Here is a 24,900-nt window from a genome sequence, read left to right on the forward strand (position 1 = left end):
TCTTAAGTCTGCCCAGCTGGACGTGTTACTTGTGTTTGTCATGTCAGTGTATTTGAATGCTGGCCTTCTGTTCCAGTGTGTATGATGTCAACATCAAGTCAGTCATCAATGTATCCCAGGTAGGTGTTTGTACATAGTTTTTGATGGATCAAATATATTTATGAATTGACTTAAGTAATTTTTGCGTTTATGGAAGTATAATCATAAAACATGTAAACACGAAAGCATACTTGAGTCAGTTATTATCCCCCGCCCCAACGAAGTTGGCGGGGGATATAGAAATGGGTTCCGTCAGTGTGTGCGTGCGTGTGTGTGTGCGTGTGTGCGTTCCGAAATTGTTTCCGGAGCATAACTCAGAAACCGTTATATATTTCTCTACGAAACTTTGCATGTCTATCAAACTCATGCCTGAACTGATGCCTTTTGCTATTTAGGAATTTTATAAATTTTTATTTTTTATGTTTCCATGGCAACAAGTTGGACTTAGGTTCTATAAGGGTGCTGTTCGTTTCCGGAGCATAACTCAAAAACTGTTAAATACTTTCTTACAAAACTGTGCATGTCTACTAGGCACATACTGAACTGGTGCCTTTTGCTATTTAGGAATTTTATAAATTTTCATTTTTTACGTTTCCATTGCAACAAGTTGGACTTAGGTTCTATAGGGTAGAGTTTGTTTCCGGTGCATAACTCAAAACCAATTCAATACTTTCCAACAAAAACTTTGCATGTTTACCAGACACATACTGGACTGGTGCCCCTTGCTATTTAGGAATTTTAGAAATTTTTATTTTTCACGTTTCCATGGCAATAAGTTGGACTTAGGATCTACAGGGGTGGTGTTCGTTTCCGGAGCGTAACTCAAAAACCGTTAAATACTTTCTTACAAAACTTTGCATGTCTACCAGGCACATGCTGAACTGGTGCCTTTTGATATATAGCACTTTTAGAATTTTTTATTGTTTACGTTTCATGACAAGTTGGATTTAAGTTTTAATATAGGATTGGTTTACTTAGGGAGTATAACAAATAAACTGTTAAATATTTCCTTGCCAAACATTGCATGTCTATATATAAAGCGCATACTGAACAAGTGCCATTTGATATTAAGGAGTTTAGAAATGTTTATTTTAGAATTTCCATTGCAGCTATTTTGACATGGGCTGAGAGAAATGTTGGGTCAGTTACCTGGTTTGGGACAATAACGTGTTAAAATGGGCGGGGGATATAGATGACTTTGTCAACTATACGCTTGTTATTAGTAAACATGTGAACAATAATAAATTCCCAAATGTGTATTTATTCATTAACAAAAAGCTGTAGACGATACAAACTCAGTGACATCGTTCATTCCAATAATGCACTCCAAGCCCCCACCCACCCTATTATCAGCCAATCAGGACAAGGTAGACTGCCACTCGGTGTGATCTACCACGGTAATTCTTTTCAGTTTATGCCCCCCAAACCCCCAACCTTTCACATGAAAGTGGTGTCTGTTGTTATTAGCTTCCCTGTGAAACGGGACTGATTTAGGTTTTGTTGGAAATTTGACCAAGTGATTTTTCTAAAAATTATGACACAAAGATTGTTGACATTAGGTATTATTCTTCCATGGATTTCTTTCGAATTGCCCTTTGAAGTTCTTTAGGCCAATGTCATGAAGAGGTCAGATGTCAAGGTAGAAAATAACCACAAAAATGTTTGACGTTACATATCCTCAAAAAGTATATAATCTTGATGTATACCTTCTCTAGGATTGGCCCAGTTTTCAAAAGGTTTTGGTTAAGATTAATCAAAGGTCAAGATCAGAGTTCAGGTTTTTGTAAACATGGATATATCGTTGTCAGGTTCCAGGACATGGTTTCCTCTGCAGACATGGAACCTTTACTTGTACATATTTCTTTAATTCTACCGTATCCCCCTTTATTTCAAAGGTCAAGGTCACCTTTGCAGTAATAGTAGATGTACTATGCATTCTTTTGAATATGGAACAAAGATCACTTACATAAGTGGATATCCTACAATGGATTTATTTCACATTGACTGAGGGAATAGTTTTGTCACATGCTATGAGGTCAAAGGTCAAGGTCATGAGATTTATATTTGCACGGTTCTTTACAAATTCTACCACAAAAATCTTTAGTGGCATATATATCAAGGTCGCCTTTGGGGTTACAGTATTAAACATGGTTGCACAATTCATTGTTAGCCACTGTTACACTTTCACATGTACAGTAAACTATGTTTATAACGAACACGCTTATACCGAACTGACTGATATTACGAACTGTCTTTGGCTCCCGTCAATTTTCTGTATCTAGGCTGTGTATGTGCCTTGTACTAAAATTAGTGGTCCCTTATAGGTCGTTATAACCATAGTTTACTGTACAACTGGATAATTGTTGGGTCTTACAAAGTTGTCTTGATTAAATTCAAGGTTTGCAGACACCACAATAACTTGCAAACATCTCATTTGAAAATGTTTATTTTAGCAATCTGGGACTTATCTGTTTGAAAGAAGATGAAACATACCAATATCCAAACTGAATAAGCGTTATTTTCAAAGAGTACTAACAAAAACAATTTCATTAACTATTTTCCATTTCTGTAAGAAAAAGATGACCTAAACTAGATAATAAATTTGATTTCCAGAGCAGAACTCATAATATTCCAGCCAAGGAATTAAATGTTTTATGTTGCTGTTTTTATATCAGTTACCATGATTACTGCTTTTGTCTACTTACCTTTATGTTATCTCTAATAGCTTTACAACAGTTTGTTATTGGGCAATGATTTGGATCTTTTTGTATTCTTTGTATTCTTTTGACTTTAGAATCTTCTGTCTCACTGAAGTTCCATGAAACCATGTTTATTTCATTTTGTGTGATTCTAGCACCACTCAAGTATAATGATATTATCCGAGCAGAATCCTTATCCAATCAGATCTTTTACTCCAATTTGATCTGATCAACCCTCCATAGGAGGTTGTGTCAGGTTAACCTTCGAATCAGCCAATCACCTTTTTTACTTCTAGACTCTTGGTACAATTGGACAAAGCATTTTAGGGTAGCATAACTGATTGCTGTATCTTGAAAACAAACAGTTCTGAATGCAAATAATAAAGGTTACACTGTTATGTTGTGGATATTTTGTACACTTTCTTGTTTCTGAGTGTCATGGCACCTACTCCCTTGAAGGTATGCTATTGAAGCTGACGTGGTTTTCTGTATTAAACTTTCCAAATACAGGAGCTGGTAAGGAAAAGAAGCTGATTCGAATTTAGAAAGCTGGCATCTGATTGGCTCCAGAACCTACCCCTTCTTCACTGAGATTGGACGGTCAAGGTTTATCAGATCTTTATGCAGAGACTTGGTGTAACTGAGTAAACATCTGACTTTAATGAGATTTAAACCTTATCTGCTATAGTCTAATATCGGTACTCCGCTTGTCTTGAAAGGATGGATCACATGCAATCGACGGTCCAAGGATAGTTTTCAGTGTATTTGTGGTTGATAATTTCAGGTGTTTGCTAAAGGAATGGTAGACAGTGGCAAGGGAGGTGCAATTGTCAATGTGTCGAGCGTGGCATCCCAGGTGGCTCTGCAGAACCATACTGTGTACTGCTCGTCTAAAGGTGCTGTCGACATGCTCACCAAGGTGATGGCCCTGGAGCTGGGACCAAAGAAGGTGAGTACTTGTGTCAGTGAGTGTCATCCATGCTGTTCAACGTTTGCTGGGCTGCCTCCATGGTCTTGTGGTAGAGCATCCGCCCGGAGAGCGGAAGGTCCGGGGTTCGATCCCCGGCCGTGTCATACCAAAAGACGTTAAAAGATGGTACCTGTTGTTACCATGTCTGGCGTTCGGCATAAAGGGGCTAAAACAAGGACTGGTCAGCTCGGAGTCAGTATACTGTGTCTGAGTGGGGTATTCATGTTAAACTGCGGCATGGTATCTCAGTGAGCTAGCACTATAAATCAGTCCAGAATAGTACAGCAGCCACGCAAACACGCGCATACACGTTGTATATAAGTGCAATAATCTTGGACACGACGTTAAACCCAATTTCACCTCACCTCGCCAATGTTTGCTGAGGAGCTGGCGGTATCACTTCAGAGACATTCGTGACAACTCATGTTATTCTGTGCTGAATAGCGACTTGTGCCCCACTCGTGGACATTTTTGTGATTGGATTCCGTCTAAGTGTAAACGGGCATAGCTAAAAGAATTGTCAACTCGTTGCGTAATGATTCACATATATTTCCCCATATATCATAAGTATTCCAGATGCTATTCAAACACATGGGGACTTTCGGTATTATTCAGTATAATTGAACACACATGACTGTATCTTTGATATATTATTGGATTCAAGACATGTACAAAACAAAAATTAGGACTTCTTTGACCAAACTTTACGTAATACCATATTCGATGTAATAAGCGCCCAGCTCTAAGAAGGGCCCACAGCGATATTTGCTAATATATTGGTTAGTGAACAATCCCAATTAGCACCCTTCTGATTGATCAATGTACACAAGACTTATTTATTCGTGTATAATAAGCAATCGTGTGTTATATGCACCCTTAATTACGGGCAATTAAATTCTGGAAAAATTTATCTGTCGTGTATAATACGCTCAGACTTTTCTTTTGTATCATTTCAGGCTGTCAGCATAAACCACAAAATTAACGATCTTTCAACTCTTTCATCAAAATTATATTCTAAAAAGAGACCCCTATTTCTAATTTTGAGAGCGCCCTGGGCGCTTATTACATTGAATATGATACATGTATTCTGATTGGTTTGTTGTTTTTTCGCTCATAACATTCACCAGTAGGGGGACGAGTCTTCGTGCAGGCTTCTCATAGGAGCGAGTGGTGACTTATGTTCATAGAGTGTGCCTATCCAATGAATCTCCACCATCCCGAACTCTGTAGTTATTGCAATACTCCCTAGTATCTACATGCCAGCTAAGGAAAAGTTTAAACATACTAATGAGTGCATGAGTTATGATTTGTATAGCTGTACTGTATATATGTACTGATTTTGCCCAATAGGTTTTCGATCCTCTGTTTGGTGATCTGCTTGCCATTTGCTCTTCATGACACAATCAAAACACACTTTTAACATTCAAGTGATTTGTACGTAGTATGCCAAAGAGATTTGGAATGTTTGGAGACCAAGTTCTTTTGTAGTTGCATCTTACACTCTCTCAAACACACTGAGGCCCTGAAAGATGATACTTGTTGTTACCCTGCCTGGTGCTACTCATTAAGGGGATAAAACCAGGATTCCATATTCTGTGTCTGAGTGAGATATTTGTGTTATCAGGGAGAACAGGTGGCTTAGTCGTCTAAGGCGCCGCGATTCGCTGTGCAGAGTGCAGAAAACTATGATAGTGGGTTCGAATCCCGGTTCGACCCGATTATGTTTCTAGGTTTGTCAGCACCATACCAATGCTCGTGGGTTTCACCGAAGTGGTAAACGTCTGAGACCTGCATCACTTCGGGCTTTCCTCCCACATTAAGCTGACACGCCGTGATATAACTGGAATACTGTTAAAAGCAGCGTTAAACCCAATTCACTCACTCACTCACTCGTGTTATCTCAATGGTCTTGAGTTGGGACTAATACTTGCAGCCGAACACAAACTCACACACATGTGCAAGCATGTGACTATATAAGTGCAATAATCTTGATAGCAACTTTACACCACATTTAACCTCAACTCAAAGGCACACTACTTATCATTCTTGTTTGCTCTCATTGAGTTGAGGCAGTTGTTTACAAGATCGAGTGGACTTTCGTTTCAGTGGACTGGAAATAGCTTTTTAATTTCAGTCAGCTGTGCACATGATGAAAATTATGTTTAGTCAGGAGATTCGCAGTTGGTGCTGTTGGTCTGGTCAGGGAGTGTCTTCTCTGCCTGCCTCTTTTGTCCAAGATTCAGTTGGTCTCTCATCGTCATCAAGTGTCCATTTCATAAACGACATGGATCTATGCTTTGTGTAACAAAACACAAGGCATGACTGACTGTTTACCAGAATAAATTGATTTTTGTTCTAGATATGTTGAAATGTTGTAATGCAGAAGCTTTACAGAGAGATAATTCCATGCTGACATATTCAGGCCATGTGTTACCTTAGGTCTTCCAGCCAATAGTATACCCTCAATGACTACCTTCATGTGTGGAGTATGACTGATGATTCCAAATGAGGGCAATGGAATTGATGCCCAGTCAAAACATGGTTTGTTTAACATGCCACATTCAGCAATAGTCCTGCTGTATGACATCGGCCTGTAAATAATCAAGTTTGAACCAGACAGACATGTGATTGATATTATGAGCAGTCACTGGACCTGCCTCCGCTATCCATTTACTAGCCTCTTAATCAGCAGAGGTTGCTGGGAACCTGTTGTAACCTGGAATCCTCCTAAGGGATGTGTTTGGTGAACGGAATTCAATTAGAAGATGTAAGTCAACTATAGTTAAGTACTGTACATACCATTAAGTACGGGACCCTTGAAGTTCCAGGGTAGAATAGGACTTCAACAACCCATTCTTGCCGTAAAAGGCGACTATTATATGCTTGTCGTAAGAGGCGACTAATGGGCTCAGGTGGTCAGGCTCACTGACTTGGTTGATGCACGTCATTGTATTCCAGTTGCTTGGGCAGAAGGTACGGATTCGATCCCCGGCTGCGTCATACCAAAAGAAGTTAAAAGATAGTACTTGTTGTTACCCTGTCTCGCGCTCGGCATTAAGGGATAAATGCTCATGATATCAATCACTGTATTGTCTGGTCTAGTTTCTATTATTTACAGGCTGCTGGAATATTGCTGAATGCGGTGTTAAACAACAAACAAACAATTATTAAAAAGGCATTTTACAGTAAATGAAGATTACTTCAAAACACTTTTTTCTGATGGTATCTACAGGCATAATCAAGCCAGTGTAGGTTTGACATACGGTTTTGTGTCAATACATGCTGTTAGGATATGATGTTTGTATATTGTGTTCAAGACTATACGAACATATTTGATAAATAACCAAGGGATACATTACATATGTTATGTTGATCTTATGATCAATACAAATATTAATGAAAGTTGTTGAATTCGTTTTCCCCAATATTCCGGAACACAGAAATAATATTGCAATGCATATCGTTTGAAAAACGTATTGCAGTATACTGGTGATACTGTGCAGTCCTAATAATTATTGTTTATTACTTACGAGGGCAAACATTTTGGGGTTCATAAAAGTCATATGTGCCCTAGGGTCAGATCACGTCACGAGACAACAGTGTATTGTTTCCGTTATCCGGATGGCATTGTTGATGTCATTCGAATCTTATTGTGACGTGATGTTGGAATGATGTCACACAAGAAAAGACGTTATAGCTGACGTCATTCGACAAATTGTGGTTTCGCTGTGACTTGCTGTCCTTATAGGCTTACACTAAAATTTGTCTCTGTCTGTAGACATCTTTGGTAATAAATAGAACATTAAATTCGTGTTCATGTCATACTATGTTTACAACACTTGTGCCTCTCACTCGGGGAAATACTGGAATTTAGGCACGAGTGTGGTAAACGTAGTATGACATGAACACTCATATAATATCCTCTATATATGACTGATATGACGTCTCTTCTCCCTATATATATTTGAAGAAGAACCAGATGAACGAGGTGATATATTGCTTCAGAGTCGGACGATCCTGACACAATCGTCAAATGACAACAATGACAAATTTAGATTTTCTAATCATGAATTTACTGATAAACTGTACACATTTTGGATCTAATTTACAAATCGTAACAAACTAGTCAGTATATAGAACTGGACAAGAAAACAAAAATTTCACAATGCAAACTGAATTCTAACCAACTTAAACAACACATAGTTATAAACTGGGAAACAAAGAGGTAACACATAAACGACAAACTGCAAAAAAAGAAAGCTGGATTACTAAGGCACTTAACTATTGCACACATGCAGGCAATATACTGCTTGTGTACAACTGGTACTGTGAGATGACAACTTATTCTACATTGTTGGCTGTACCCTGGAGGGTAGCGAGGGTAGATTTTCTACAACTGAATGTGTTGGCATGAATGTTTTTATTACTTTTGTGTTTTATCACTAAAACCAGATCAGTCCACGTCTTGTTGTACAGATTTTTTTAGTCAGTATGCAAGATGATGCCAAAATAAAAAAATATTTTCTGAATAACCTTGAATTAAAAAGCTTAAGCCAGAATACAAACAAATATTTGTTCATCACGTGTTCATCATGTGTTCAGCATAAGCATATTTTCAATCAAAGACGTCACTTAGGTTTGGAAGTTTGCAAAACTTAAGTAAGGTTCATAAGAATCCCAAGAAATATATCTTGTGACATAAAGGAGGAGTCGTTAGAGAAAAAATAAATTATTTTGTTGGTTATAATGTCCTGTTGAAGCTTGTTTCTGGGAAGTGGAAGAAACCATTGTCAGGCTTACGGGCTCAAGGTATTAAGTGTAAAGTAAAACTAACACTTTGTTCCAGGTGTCATTTCTGAATAATAGTATTTGCAGTGACAAATGTTTGTTCATGAAGTACCTTACGTGAAATTTCACAACGCTGCTTGTCATAATCGTCAAAGAAAGAAATCCAAAGTATATGAATTTTTGTTTTCCTCAGAGATTTTAGAAGGTGAAAGAAAAAGTAAATCTTTGACCTTCCTCATTTTATGAGGAATTGTCTGCCAAGGATTACTGAGCCAGGACAACTGTCATGTAGAATATGATATCAGCTCAAGATATGCATTTAACCACATTGTGCGTTTAACATAGAGCTCTCTGTTGATAATATTGCAGGGCAGAATATACCCTTACCAATTGGGAGTTTAAACAGACATATAATAGGGAAACAACAAATAAATATTCATTATCGCTTCAGTAATATTATTGACAGACCATGGGTCATAATGGGGCAAATCTGGGACAGAATGACAAACTTATCCTGTCATGGGTAAGGGAGGTAAATGTGGTGCATCATGTCACCGGAGTTGTGTGTAAATTTTGATGTTCTTCAAATAATCTGAATATTGAAAAGGCTAAGATATAACAATTAAGTATGAAGCTGGTTAATATTTGATATTTGTAGATGTTGTAAAATGAGAATGATTTCATTCTTTGAATAGACAATACCTTTTAGAAAGTGGTCAGAGTTTATATATCCGTGATTTGACCCCACACTTTCAGAGTGAGGCACCTAATTGCCAACACACAGACTCAGCAGTCACAACATGGAAGACCAACAACTGGTAGTCTAGATCACGTACTTTGTGTACCCCTCGGATATGTGTAAATTGGCACTGCTCCCATGGCCAAAAGCTTGAAAAGACAGTCGTGGTAGGTGGTCAAATGTAACATGTTATTTGTCATTACACTTTCTTAGTAAAGGTTGCTGACTTTGTGGCCCTCGTGGGACATTGCGGGAATGTGTACCAGTTTCACTAACCAAGTGTAATCCCAATATATGTTACATTTGACCACTTTCTGAAAGGCATTGTCTATTTATAACACACGTTAGATTTGCTTCTTGTTTACAAGGTAGCTGCTATCATAAGTATGGCTGGCACGGGTAACTCGGGTACTCGGGTCGGGCGGTTCCTGAGTAGGACCTGGATACCCACAGGACTACCCGGACCCGTGGTTAGTCACGTGATATATTGTTTAATGACAAAAATTATCTAGAACTTCCACGGTTACACTATAAGTGACTAATGTTCACATTTCTTTCTGACTGTGCTCGCATTCCTTCTGACTTTATATGTTTGAATAGAGATAAAACTTCAGTCAACTTATGTGAATGCATGACCAGATCGTTTTCTACGAGTATCTGAATACATTTTCCCAAGGACAAGGTCAAACTATTCCCAATCTCTTGAGCCCTGGGTACCTGGGTAGGGTCGGGTAATAGTGGGGTGGGTACCCGGGTAGTAAATTTTGACTCGTCCCAGCCCTAATCAGGTTCATACAGGAAAAGAATTCCCTTTGTCAATACAGGATAATTTGTGTTCTCGCTGTTTTACGTTCAATCAGTCCTTCTTGGGGATATATGAAGTATTATTTATCATTGGACTCAAGGGCCAACATGCAGAATAAAGAACATGAAATATATTGCTTCATTCATGAGTGATAATGTCTCTCTCCATATCACCAGTCCATACATCTTAAATGTGTCAGTTACACAAATTGATAAAATATTGGGAAAAGAATCCTAAGAAAAATATCTTGTGACCTAAACATGCTAAAGGAGGAGTCATTTGAAAAAAAAAAAAATTATTTTGTTGGTTATAATGTCCTGTTGAAGCTTGTTTTCTGGGATGTGGAAGAAACCTTTGTCAGGCTTACGGGCTCAAGGTATTGAGTGTAAAGTAAAACTAACACTTTTGTTCCAAGGAGTCATTTCTGAATAATAGTATTTGCAGTGACAAATGTTTGTTCATGAAATACCTTTAGTGAAATCTCTCAACACAAGTTGGCATAATCATCAAAGAAAGAAATCCAAAGTACCGGTACTCAAATTTGTGTTTTCCCCAGAGGTTTTAGAAGGTGAAAGAAAAATGGAATCTTTTATCTGCAAATTAGAATTTACCTTTTCATTTTTACGTTCAATCAGTCCTTCTTGTCATTGCTTGTGACTGGGAATATATGTAGTATTATTTATCATTGGACACAAGGTCCAACATGCAGTATAAAGAACATGAAATATATGGCTTCATTCATGAGTGATAATGTCTCTCTTCATATCACCAGTCCATACATCTTAAATGTGTCAGTTACACAAATTGATAAAATATTGGGAAAAGTTGTGACATTAACTAAGGAGAAGAATTCCAGTGCTTGACATGTCTTCATGAAACTAAAAAAACAGATCAGTTTATGGATTTTCTGACATGCCAAGAAGCTAAATAATGAAATAAGAAATAAATAGGAAAAATATTTTTTTCAAACTTTCACAAACTTCGGAGTTTGCAGATCCATAAACATGATAATCATTTTGTGTGGTCAGGTGACAGCAATACGTCGTACAGATCTCACAAGAAGCTATTCCTGGAAACTAATGCCATCTGTACAAGAAACAGGATAGGTATATCAACATGGTCAAACTGAAAATATCCTCTTAAAAACTTTATTAAAACTTTATTTTCATGTTGTTAAAAAGACAATTATTTCAAGTGGATGAGTGAATGATTTTTTATTTTTTTTATTATCCAGAAATATTTCATACTTATCCCAGCAGACGGTATAGATGATCAAATCTGGCTCAGACAAACCAACGGTTGAGAGCATGAGCACAAATGCATGCTGTTTTAGCAGTGCCTTCACTGCATGAGTTTGTGATATCCAAAAAGTAAAAAAATACCCAAGCAAGTAAACAATGCATTGGCAAATCTATATTTCATCAATATCAGTTTGAAAATTAAGACATTCTCTGAGCCCCTTACTATTTTATATTTTAAACCATAATGTAAAATGATTTATAGGTTGCACAAAATATAATTATATTAACAACAATATAAAAATGGTACTAAACCAATCTTAATTAAAAAGTTGTCACATTCAGTTATATCAGTTAAAGATCCCATGAAGCCGTAACAATCTTATCCAGTATGCTGATGATTTAAAAAATAAATATTGTCAAGTATATATGATCACTTGAAAACAAACTACCCTAGGAAATCCAGAAGTACACGTCTACCACGATCAGCATCATGAGCATCTCCGACAACTGAAGCTGGAGCAGTGTTTATGAGTCAAAAATACACTTTGTGCTGACTAAATTGATGAAGGCATATAATTTGTTTTGTCAAATGGAATTCTCAATCTCACATGAGACAAAGTATGCAAGCATATGTTCAAAGAGATGCTTCTTCTCAAGTGGTATTTCATGTATATGGGTGTTACACATATTACATGCATGTCTATATATATGTACTGTATAGTGAAATATTGCTCTATGTTGAAGTATTACTCTTGCCAGTTTGGTAACATGGTAAATAATCCAGGAATAAAATCCAAATTTTGAGGAGTAAATTAACTTATTTCAGTAAATTAACATATTTCAGTAACGATTAAAAATTTAGCATGTTCAAAGTGAGTTAAAAGGAAATGGTATTTACCCAAAATGTTGGGGTTTTAAAAAAAAAGATTTCCCATGATCATGCTGATCAAGAATATTTTTTTATGTTTTCAATATTTCATGTTAATCTTATTTTGTCCGACAACATAACGGTGCTTAGTGATTTGGGTGTAAATAATCTGTAAATCAGATTGCTAAATGAAAGGCCTCCATACAATTGTTCTGTGCACCTGTTCAAGCTTAGAAATTTGAACATTACGTTTCCTCATTTATGCAAATAGCTGTTATGAAGCCGTCAGCACAGGCTATTATAGCCACCTGTGGGAGGTCAATACAACTTTCGTTCTGTTTGATCTTGTTCTCAAATCAAAGAACCATAGGTCCAGCAATAACCTCTGAATACAAATCAGTGGACTTGACATCCAAGGACCCAGCTCTAAACCTCAAAACACCAACAGTGCCCCTTGGTGACCATCGAGAATCAGGCAGGAGCAGACGCTCCAATATGGCTGCTCCTCAAAGTGGCGGGAACAACAGTGGTTGTGTCTGATGTCTCCAGTAGATGTCTCCAACTCTCCATCTGATTGTGCTCTCCTCTGGACTCATCGTGATGCCTGTCCGAACTTCATGTGCACTGTAGCCTCGCTGTGTAAGCATGTCCGTGAGCTGTTGCATGGCGTATGGTGGGCAGGCAGTGTCGGACATGCGCCGTTTGAACATCTGCTGCCATTCCATGAAGATGTAAGGCACATGAACCTGCTGGAACAATTGGGCAGACTTGGCCATCGCTTTGCACTCATAGCCCTCTGAAAGTATAAGAAAACCTGTTTTTTTATGAAAAGTTTAAAAGGAGGTAACTTGTTATGTTTTCTATTTTTGTAAGACCCAAGTGATGGATCTGGCTCAAATTGGTCTCTTGCCCTCAGATCTTATCAGATCTAAACTAATCACAGCAAGAACTATTATCATATTCTATTCTTTGTTTTCTCTGCCCTGGCCTGCAAAATGCTAAAAATAGGGTAATTTTGTGCACCTTCGGGGTGGGATGACACTGGTCAGTCAAGCCACCAAGTCTGAGCACCCGATCCATTTGGTCACCTTATACAGCCAGCATAGGTTGCTGGGGACGTACTCCAACCCCTCTATGTCACCACTTAGGTTTAGGTCAGAAAGAGTAGGCACTTGAGGATAGGTGACTGAGTAATGAATCAGAAGATTAGTTGTTACACCAGGTGCGAGCTAGATGATTACTTGGCAGGTAAAAAATGTTTTTTGATTTTGTAAATCAAAAAGACAAACATCAATATAATTAAAACAAGGCAAAGCGAGCATAATTCAGAGAGATTACCTATGTCAATTTTTATGATAACTTCCGCCGGTCTCATTAAATACAGGAGGTCGTCCATGGTAACTGTGCCAATTGTCTCCCCTTGATCAGCGCCCTCAGTGACTCGGATTCCGCCCTGATTGTCCTTGTTGGTGATCAGTGTGATGTTTTGATGTTTGTCAGACATGGCGTTCTGAAGCAGGTATATGACATCAGTGAGGCGACCAAGTTGGGCGCCTTTGTGAAACCGCCACACGTTCTCCTCAGCTGGTTCAATCGCAACAACCATGTGGCCCATCTTCGCAGCCAGGAAACTGTAGTAACCTGGGAGGAACAAAGCATCACTGACTTATATGACAAATATTAATAGAAGCACACAACATAGTATTTACTATGGATGAGTGGATCCTGGGATTCACGGATCAGTCGAGCCGAGAGCCGCCCTGTAGGGTCATCTCTTGACTGTAGGACCCCACCGCAGCTCTCGGCTTACAGCAATTTGAACTTGAATTAGACTATCAGCTCCTGGGGAATATACAACCCAAGCCGCCGTCTAGGCCCTAGAACGATTTCAGTTCACCTTATTGTAGCGCCCATAAAATTTCTGAGTCCTGGGATGGGATTCGAACCACAGACCTTCTGATCAGAGGTCGGACGCCTTGTCCACATGACCAAAGAGGTTAACCCCGTTAAGCAAGCTGACAAGGTAAGGATGTCATCTGTGGGATGACTCCACGCCCTGCTACATTATCATGATATTGTAATATGACAAATAGTTTGTTTTACAGAATTATTGTAATTAGACCTTTCTCCCATAGAGGATGTAATAATAGTAATGGGGGATATGTGTTTGAGAATATATATATGTAGGTATCTTGTAATAAACTTACTATATTTAGTAGTGATAGTGTGGGTTTGAATCCCAGATGTGACTCAACCCCAAAAAGTACTATAATCTGTACTTTACTGAGAAAGTTTTACCCAGATATAACACTTGTTGAATTTGACCACTTTCTAAATGTGTTGATATTTAACTTATATACAAATGTATATCCCAAGTTCAATTTTTGTTCATAGTTGCTTAATTAAAAGCTGTGTGATTTTTCAGCAATATACTTTATGAAATATATGTCAAAGTTAATCATATCTCATATACGTTCATCACTCACTCACTCACTCACTCACTCACTCACTCACTCACTCACTCACTCACTCACTCACCTATGTTTGCCCCCACGTCCAGTACCACAGCATTGGGGTGTTTCTGCAGAGCCTTCTTGAAGACCTTGGTGATGTAGGGCTCCCACACACCACTGTGCAGCAGCGCCCCGGAGATGAACTTGTCCTGCTCAGGGGGATACACACAGATTGGGAAGCTGGGATCAGTCTGAGACAACACACATTTGAAGTCTGGCACCACCAGGCTCTGCTTCAGGTCCAGGAGGTGGATGTTCCTGGGAATGAAGGCCAGGTTCTCCTGCACATTAGTCAGGCGGCGCTGGAGCGGGACGCCGTTCAGCTGGTTGATGATCGGGACCAGGCCAGAGTTCAGAGGGTCATTGGATTCTGAGGTGGCGTTGCTGGATGAGCTGAGGATGTGGAAGTTGAACAGCACCACCACACATATGGCCAACAGGACGGCTGGAACACAAGGGGGATAACTCTGAGAGAAGCATATGGCCAACAGGACGGCTTGAACACAAGGGGGATAACTCTGATAAAGACATGGCCAACACTGCGGCAGGAACACAAGGGGGATTACTCTGAGAGAGACATATGGCCAACAGGATGGCTGGAAGACAAGGGGGATTACTCTGATAAAGACATGGCCAACACTGCGGCAGGAACACAAGGGGGATTACTCTGAGAGAGACATATGGCCAACAGGATGGCTGGAAGACAAGGGGGATTACTCTGATAGAGACATGGTCAACAGGATGGCTGGAAGACAAGGGGATATCTCTGACAGGCAACAGGAGGGCAGAAAGACTTGAGAGATAACTCTGAAAATGACATCTATCCAACATAAGGGTAGAAAGACCAGGGGGGATAGCTCTCATAGTTGCATGTAGCTAAAAGAAGTGCAGGAAGATAAGGGGGATAACTCAGAAAGAGAAAGTCATGGCATGTCAACAACAAGAATCCAGTATTCATTCAGTATCATAGGTATGTGTAATTCATGGCCTGATGCCTTCACGACAATGTTGTACTTTCAAACCACAACTGTCCATATTAGTCCCTATGCCTATTGGTCAACCTTATTCTCATTGTTGGGAACTAAGATATGTAGATTATTTAATGCTAGGAAGAATTTTTATCCTTATTGTGTAGTTTTCATTTCAACAAAGTATTAAATATACCGCTGTGAATTATGCATAACCTCAGCGCTGTGATTTAAAGAAATAGTCCCATGGACTTTTGTTCTTTTCACAATAAATACAATCTGGTACAATCATTCCGGGGAAAAACTTTCTTTTAGAAACCTGCCACATATGAGGAACATGTCAAATTTCATGAAATTATCTGCACAAATGGAGAACCAATAGTCCCAATTAGCCTTATCAATGTGGTTGCCATGGAGATCCAACTTTTCTAAAGTTGGAGAGGAAGTGAACAAACTTCTTCCCACCAGTGAAGACTTCCAGCTTGATTGGGCTCATGGTTTCAAAGAAAATGTAGGAAATGTGAAAGGTTTATGGATGACTGGCCTCACAGTGAAGTTGTTCTGGCCTTTGGACCATATGAGTAGCCTGGTGTTCTCTATTAATTTTGAAGGTTCAGTCACATGACTCAGTGACAAGTGTCTGATAGGCACTTTCAAGTAGACAAACTATTTCAGCTCTCCTGATTTAATTAGTATGCCAAGTTTAATTGGCCATGTTATTTTTAAATAAAAGCGCACAAAAGACGTTTTTTCCTGTTACTTGGAGCATTTCATGCTTCTCACAAATGTGAGTGTCTTTTTAAGAAAGTGTGAAAGCATTCTTTATGGATCTTGTTACCAAGCCATCAAACCAATGCTGTAAATCTTGAAATTAATGCGTCTCCAAATTAATACGACTGCTGACCCCTAGCCAAAAATGTGACTCAGTATCAATGCTACTCCTCCCACCCCATCCCCAGTGGAATGATACCTATCCTTACCTTAATCCAATCAGACAACAAATAGAACAACTTATTAGCACAGAGTAAAACACTTCTGTAATAACAATAAACAGTGTTTTCCTAAAAACAACACACAGTTAATACGTTTATTCTGCTGACTGGCATTAAGGAAGTTCAAAGGCAATAAAATGATTGAACCAACAACAGTTCACTGATTGGAGTGGTCAATGATGCCAAGTTTAACACGAGTGGGTAAAAGTCTTGACCCAAGCAGTGATAACTCACCAGATGCCTATCGTGTAATTCCTATTCTTTAATTGAACTTCTTATGTGGTTGTTATCGATATAAATCTTTGAATGGCATTTAGAAGTGATACACATATGGAAGAGAATTTATTGATATAGTCATTTTGGAGACAAATGCGATGTTTCATTAATGCGAACAAAGACCACTCACATTTTTCACATTTAATTCATGCGCACGTTAATTTCAAGATTTACAGTAACCAATGTAAATTTCTCATTTTGCTTTCAAGAATCACAACTATGTTTTATGTGACAAGTCTTTTATAAAATCAGACTTTACCTTTCTGCATGAAGTTCTGACAACACCTCAAAAGGAGGTTGTGTTAGAGGAACTTCCAAATCAGTCTCAAGGGTTTTAATTCTGGGTACATGGAGTGAAACATTCAGACCAGAATATCTCATTTCTGTATCTCAAAAACAAAGTTTATCGGCCTGTTCCGAATGGAAATGATAAAGGTGGCACCTTTATATTGTTGTGGGGTTATTATACATCCTGTCATTTCTGAGTGCCATGGCAGCTACTCCCAGAAGGTGTGTTCTGTGTGTTTGGTTAGTTTTGTTATAATCAAATTTCACAATCATGGTTGTAAAGACATTCAGCCAAATCATTTTACAAAACTGACTCCAAGCTTGATCAGGGTTCACATGGTGTTGCTTCTATGGAGACAGCAGGTTTTCACACAGAAAGGTAATGTATCAGATAAAAGATGTGATTTTATCACTACTGATAAATCATGATACAATTTAATAATGTTGAAAAATAGTGCCATGTATTTTGTCATGTCAGATTTTAGAGACGACGTGATCTTATCATCTGAACCTATGAAAATACCTTTGTATATATAGTTTGTTTAATTTTATCTTCCCAAAAGAAATTATACTGGAAATATTCGAAAAGTACAGATTAAGACAAAAACAAGGAACTAAGAGTTACAGCCCTTTGAATGATGACGTCTGCTCCTGCACACAGCTGCCACTATAAATGAAGAAGTAAACTGGTGAATCAGTACGTATCTTTGGGCTGCTCCAAAATGTCATATATTGGCTTTGGATAAAATTGTTGTGAACAAGTCTTCATTGAAGATTGTACCGAGACAGCTTCACTTTGGTTAACCTAAACTTGACACAAAATTTAATGAAGCTGTGCCAAAGAAGAAAGAGCTGTATGTTAAAGCTTGCAGTTTATGGAGTGAAAAAATCAGTTGCACAGCAATGTGAACAGAAATATAACAACATTTCTACTTCTGACTCATTTCCAACTGTTTCTGAGCCATCAATCCTAATATTTAATAGGAGGGTTCCAAAAATAAATAACCTGCAGAAGTTGTCCTGGTAGTAATTGAAGAAAACCTTTAAATGGAACGAGTATCTCGACAACTCAGTCTGAAGCAACATTAGATACTTGCCAAACCATTATCACTTTCACTGCCCTTTGTCTGGCGTGATGTCTAAACTGACCCTCGCGCTGCCAGCACAGATGTGATAATATCTGGGGAGTGCCACGGTAATTTCACGACACTTTGATTTTGTCCACAGGAATGAAGCCTTGCCGAGTATGAGAATGGATGAACACAGTGGCGTTACAGAACATAATGAACTAGGTCCTAAAACTGCACAGACATCCCATTTGAAGTGAGACGATGTTTGTTTTGTGGTAATAGAGCCCTGTCGTTCTTTCTATAGATCAATGTCAGTTGCGTGAAACATTTGGTGCTTACCAGTATATTGAATGATATTACCCATAGATCATTGATTCAATATTAGCCATAACGTCTGGTCCATCTCGTGGACAGTCACCAGATGGAGACACAATACACTGAACTCCCATAAGCCTTGCTTGTCTGAGAAACACTACTTTCTCGACAACTAACATATACAAATAATCTACAAACATCTAAGAATGAACATAACGATAATTCATCAACCTGAAGATGTGTGAATCCGGATGTTTTCACCTTAAACTGCTCTGTCCGGATTAACATGTGTTTGTTTGTTTGTTTGTTTGTTAACGCCGCACTCAGCAATATTCGAGCTATTTGACAGCGGTCTGTAATTTAATCGAGTCTGGACCAGACAATCCAGTGATTGATGTCATGAGCATCGACCCCCGCAGTTGGGATCGATGACATGCATCAACCAAGTCAGTGAGCCTGACCACTGGATCCTGTTAGTCGCCTTTTATGACAAGCATAGTCGCCTTTTACGGCAAGTATGGGTTGCTGAAGACCTATTCTACCCCGGAATCTTCACGGGTCTAACATGTTTTTAAAAGGATTCTCAGGAAAGGATAAGATGAGGTGATGAAACAAGCGCATGCTGTGTTTCTGGTGTAGCTTGAGTCAAGATAAGTAACCAGGATTTACTTTACTTCATGTTCTGATGACCACAGGCCCCAGGAGTAATCACTGATGATGGCATCAGCAATGTATGGATACTTCAGGCCCCTGCCCCACAAAAACAGCTCAGTGCAACTACTGTCATACCCCCATGTTACAGTTGTGTGTAGGACCCGAGAAGATCCGGGGTAGAATAGGTCTTCAGGAACCCATGCTTGCCGCAAGAGGCGACTATGCTTGTCTTAAGAGGCGACAAATTGGATTGGGTGGTAAGGCTCACTGACTTGGTTGAAAGAGCTGTATGTTAAAGCTTGCAGTTTATGGAGTGAAAAAATCAGTTGCACAGCAATGTGAACAGAAATATAACAACATTTCTACTTCTGACTCATTTCCAACTGTTTCTGAGCCATCAATCCTAATATTTAATAGGAGGGTTCCAAAAATAAATAACCTGCAGAAGTTGTCCTGGTAGTAATTGAAGAAAACCTTTAAATGGAACGAGTATCTCGACAACTCAGTCTGAAGCAACATTAGATACTTGCCAAACCATTATCACTTTCACTGCCCTTTGTCTGGCGTGATGTCTAAACTGACCCTCGCGCTGCCAGCACAGATGTGATAATATCTGGGGAGTGCCACGGTAATTTCACGACACTTTGATTTTGTCCACAGGAATGAAGCCTTGCCGAGTATGAGAATGGATGAACACAGTGGCGTTACAGAACATAATGAACTAGGTCCTAAAACTGCACAGACATCCCATTTGAAGTGAGACGATGTTTGTTTTGTGGTAATAGAGCCCTGTCGTTCTTTCTATAGATCAATGTCAGTTGCGTGAAACATTTGGTGCTTACCAGTATATTGAATGATATTACCCATAGATCATTGATTCAATATTAGCCATAACGTCTGGTCCATCTCGTGGACAGTCACCAGATGGAGACACAATACACTGAACTCCCATAAGCCTTGCTTGTCTGAGAAACACTACTTTCTCGACAACTAACATATACAAATAATCTACAAACATCTAAGAATGAACATAACGATAATTCATCAACCTGAAGATGTGTGAATCCGGATGTTTTCACCTTAAACTGCTCTGTCCGGATTAACATGTGTTTGTTTGTTTGTTTGTTTGTTAACGCCGCACTCAGCAATATTCGAGCTATTTGACAGCGGTCTGTAATTTAATCGAGTCTGGACCAGACAATCCAGTGATTGATGTCATGAGCATCGACCCCCGCAGTTGGGATCGATGACATGCATCAACCAAGTCAGTGAGCCTGACCACTGGATCCTGTTAGTCGCCTTTTATGACAAGCATAGTCGCCTTTTACGGCAAGTATGGGTTGCTGAAGACCTATTCTACCCCGGAATCTTCACGGGTCTAACATGTTTTTAAAAGGATTCTCAGGAAAGGATAAGATGAGGTGATGAAACAAGCGCATGCTGTGTTTCTGGTGTAGCTTGAGTCAAGATAAGTAACCAGGATTTACTTTACTTCATGTTCTGATGACCACAGGCCCCAGGAGTAATCACTGATGATGGCATCAGCAATGTATGGATACTTCAGGCCCCTGCCCCACAAAAACAGCTCAGTGCAACTACTGTCATACCCCCATGTTACAGTTGTGTGTAGGACCCGAGAAGATCCGGGGTAGAATAGGTCTTCAGGAACCCATGCTTGCCGCAAGAGGCGACTATGCTTGTCTTAAGAGGCGACAAATTGGATTGGGTGGTAAGGCTCACTGACTTGGTTGAAAGAGCTGTATGTTAAAGCTTGCAGTTTATGGAGTGAAAAAATCAGTTGCACAGCAATGTGAACAGAAATATAACAACATTTCTACTTCTGACTCATTTCCAACTGTTTCTGAGCCATCAATCCTAATATTTAATAGGAGGGTTCCAAAAATAAATAACCTGCAGAAGTTGTCCTGGTAGTAATTGAAGAAAACCTTTAAATGGAACGAGTATCTCGACAACTCAGTCTGAAGCAACATTAGATACTTGCCAAACCATTATCACTTTCACTGCCCTTTGTCTGGCGTGATGTCTAAACTGACCCTCGCGCTGCCAGCACAGATGTGATAATATCTGGGGAGTGCCACGGTAATTTCACGACACTTTGATTTTGTCCACAGGAATGAAGCCTTGCCGAGTATGAGAATGGATGAACACAGTGGCGTTACAGAACATAATGAACTAGGTCCTAAAACTGCACAGACATCCCATTTGAAGTGAGACGATGTTTGTTTTGTGGTAATAGAGCCCTGTCGTTCTTTCTATAGATCAATGTCAGTTGCGTGAAACATTTGGTGCTTACCAGTATATTGAATGATATTACCCATAGATCATTGATTCAATATTAGCCATAACGTCTGGTCCATCTCGTGGACAGTCACCAGATGGAGACACAATACACTGAACTCCCATAAGCCTTGCTTGTCTGAGAAACACTACTTTCTCGACAACTAACATATACAAATAATCTACAAACATCTAAGAATGAACATAACGATAATTCATCAACCTGAAGATGTGTGAATCCGGATGTTTTCACCTTAAACTGCTCTGTCCGGATTAACATGTTTTTGTTTGTTTGTTTGTTTGTTTGTTTGTTTGTTTGTTTGTTAACGCCGCACTCAGCAATATTCGAGCTATTTGACAGCGGTCTGTAATTTAATCGAGTCTGGACCAGACAATCCAGTGATTGATGTCATGAGCATCGACCCCCGCAGTTGGGATCGATGACATGCATCAACCAAGTCAGTGAGCCTGACCACTTGATCCCATTAGTCGCCTTTTATGACAAGCATAGTCGCCTTTTACGGCAAGTATGGGTTGCTGAAGACCTATTCTACCCCGGAATCTTCACGGGTCTAACATGTTTTTAAAAGGATTCTCAGGAAAGGATAAGATGAGGTGATGAAACAAGCGCATGCTGTGTTTCTGGTGTAGCTTGAGTCAAGATAAGTAACCAGGATTTACTTTACTTCATGTTCTGATGACCACAGGCCCCAGGAGTAATCACTGATGATGGCATCAGCAATGTATGGATACTTCAGGCCCCTGCCCCACAAAAACAGCTCAGTGCAACTACTGTCATACCCCCATGTTACAGTTGTGTGTAGGACCCGAGAAGATCCGGGGTAGAATAGGTCTTCAGGAACCCATGCTTGCCGCAAGAGGCGACTATGCTTGTCTTAAGAGGCGACAAATTGGATTGGGTGGTAAGGCTCACTGACTTGGTTGATGCATGTCATCTTATCCCAGTTGCTCGGATTGATGCTCATGATATCAGTCACTGGATTGTCTGTTCCAGACTCGATTATTTACAGAATACAGTCATATAGCTGGATTATTGCTGACAGACGCGTTAAACAACAAATAAACAAACAGCTGTGCATGGAACAAGGCCCAACATTTGAAAAGTCTGTCAGGATAAGATACGCCAACTGTATTTTTTTACAATATCAAAGTGAAGTATCATCACCTCACTCACAGAAAAGCAATAATAACCGAAAACCCAGCTAGTCCATAGAGAATAAATTATAAATGAAAAGACCAGAATGATTTGGCAAGTCTAGAGTGCCTCATTTCTAGGTAATAAAATTAGGCATTGTTCTGGGCTCCATTTGGGTATTATTTCTTTGTTTTGTAGCTGTATATCTTTAAATAAGATAACTGTTTTTCTGGCGCTAAATGTTAGTCTACCAGACAGCCTAAAAGACTTCACAAACAAATCATGCCAATCCTCCATGACATTTATTGAGCCAATCTTGAATTTCAACCAATCAGAAACTGTCTTTTCTATATAATGACATGAATAAATCTGTATAATTATACCGATATTCAGTGATTTCATGGCTAATCCTTCCTCTGTCTGGCCAGTTTCAATGGAATGGCAGTCACTGATGCTCACAGTGAGACTACTTGTCCCAGCTATATTCATCCACGTCTGTGTTGTGCTTTCTGACATATTATGCACCTGCAGTGCGTCTGCTTGTTTACAGTAAACAACCAGTGTTTGTGGGACCCTGACTTGTAGTTCTCTGCATCTGGCGGAAGTGCAGACGCTGCTTCGAGCAAGTGGCAGATGAAGCCACTTCCTCATCCAGCTCCGCATCTCCATCAGATCGTGCGCCGTGATGCTACATTAGTCAATCCCGTGATTCATTTATGCTGTCTGGCGGATAGTTCTGTTTTTTTGTTTCTTGAATTTTTGAGGTAAAAAGTAAGTAATGTATGAGACAGCGATGATTGAGCACATGCTGCTCCTGATTATAAATGGTTGGAAAAAGGTGTGATATTTGTCAAGGTGTGAGCGAAGTTTGGTGTTTATGTTCGGAATGCAGGAGTCTGCAGGGGGTCCTGTGATTGAGGAGACGCAGACGGAACACACAGCAAAACATGTAGACGGTGCACGGGAGATAAACAACTGGATTGTGATGATTCATTTTCAGAATATTGTTTGCCTGGTTTAACTCAACTGTTACACTCCCATGATTCATAAATTTATGTACAACTGGCAAATATAATCGTAGGACCTTCATAAAGTCAATTCAGGAAATATTTTAGCCCTGTGGTCCAGTGTTTGCTGATCTTATTGAAGACCCCAGTTTGATTCCCATGCTGGAACAAATTGTCATCGCCTTGTCGACCCAGCTATAAATATACCCTTGGCACTCTTTTTCATGTCCATAAGAGGCTACATGACTGGATGTGACTTGTTGATTGCATATCGTATCACAATAATGGTTGATATTTGTTTATCTGGCCAAGACTTATTTATTTACTGGCACATCTGTGATATAGGTGGAATGGGTGAACACAACGATAGAACATTCCTTACAAATTATGAAAATATACGCTGTCAACACCAAAACAGATTCCATTGGGTGTTATAAGCAAAATAGCGGAGAAAATTGTATAAATGGTTCACTGAAAATAAGTGATGACACCAGGTGTTTGCAATAGCACCTGCCACTCACACAACTTGCCTAAACAAGTACATCTGATTGCTGTTTCCAGCTTAGTTCACGAGACAATACACAAGGTAATCTTTATCCCTGCATATAAAACAATGCCTAGCATAACAAGAAATACAATCAAAATGGTAAATTATTGTGTATTAAGTGATGTTTAATTGCAAATATTACATTTTCAATGCCACAGTTTGTTATAGGGTTGTTCATTCAAATGAAGCAATAAGATGTAGTTATTTTAACCAACAGAAAAAGAGTTTTTTGAAAGTGTAAGCCATACATAAGCAGACTGTCTTTCTACAGAATCTTTTTTTCTGGTCCTCAAAATATATGGTATGCATTTGTTGCCTGACACCACAGTAGATCAAAGCAGTACTCCTGCCATGTGACAGGGGCATACAAACAAACCAGCCAATCAAATGATCAACAGACATCCAGTCACATGATAGAGCATTTACTGATTTTGATCAAACCAAAAAACGATATGATGATTTTGAATTATGTCTGCTGTGTACAAGTGCAGAGATTCTGCTGCTTATAAGTAAAGGAAAAACATTTAATAAATATGTGCAAACCCATCTGGAGGTTCACAGTTGCAAACAACCTGTTCACTTAAGTATACTCTGTCTCTCTTTACTTTTGAACTGCTCTGGTTTAGTCTGTCATACAGACCCTGAAACAAATATATCCAATACAGCT

At 39.2% G+C, this 24,900-nt stretch overlaps 2 protein-coding genes across 2 annotated transcripts in view; one reads left to right on the forward strand and one right to left on the reverse strand.

The window, feature by feature from the left end:
- The window catches only part of LOC125378033 (L-xylulose reductase-like), a 94,021-nt gene that overhangs the window by 3,542 nt on the left and 65,579 nt on the right, over window positions 1–24,900 (forward strand). The window contains exons 4-5 of the mRNA XM_048392724.1: window positions 77–119; window positions 3,523–3,687. Coding sequence (XP_048248681.1) covers window positions 77–119; window positions 3,523–3,687 — 208 coding nt within the window. The remainder of the gene's footprint in view (window positions 1–76; window positions 120–3,522; window positions 3,688–24,900) is intronic.
- Window positions 9,756–24,900, reverse strand: part of LOC125378032 — a 54,016-nt gene continuing 38,871 nt past the window's right edge. Inside the window, exons 2-4 of the mRNA XM_048392723.1 lie at window positions 14,688–15,107; window positions 13,488–13,790; window positions 9,756–12,945 (exon numbers count right to left, since the gene is read on the reverse strand). Of these exons, the coding sequence (XP_048248680.1) occupies window positions 12,656–12,945; window positions 13,488–13,790; window positions 14,688–15,107 (1,013 nt within the window). The 3' untranslated portion in view covers window positions 9,756–12,655. The remainder of the gene's footprint in view (window positions 12,946–13,487; window positions 13,791–14,687; window positions 15,108–24,900) is intronic.

This window comes from Haliotis rufescens, unplaced genomic scaffold (assembly GCF_023055435.1).
Source record: "Haliotis rufescens isolate VD_foot unplaced genomic scaffold, xgHalRufe1.0.p SCAF_11, whole genome shotgun sequence".
NCBI lineage: Eukaryota > Metazoa > Mollusca > Gastropoda > Lepetellida > Haliotidae > Haliotis > Haliotis rufescens.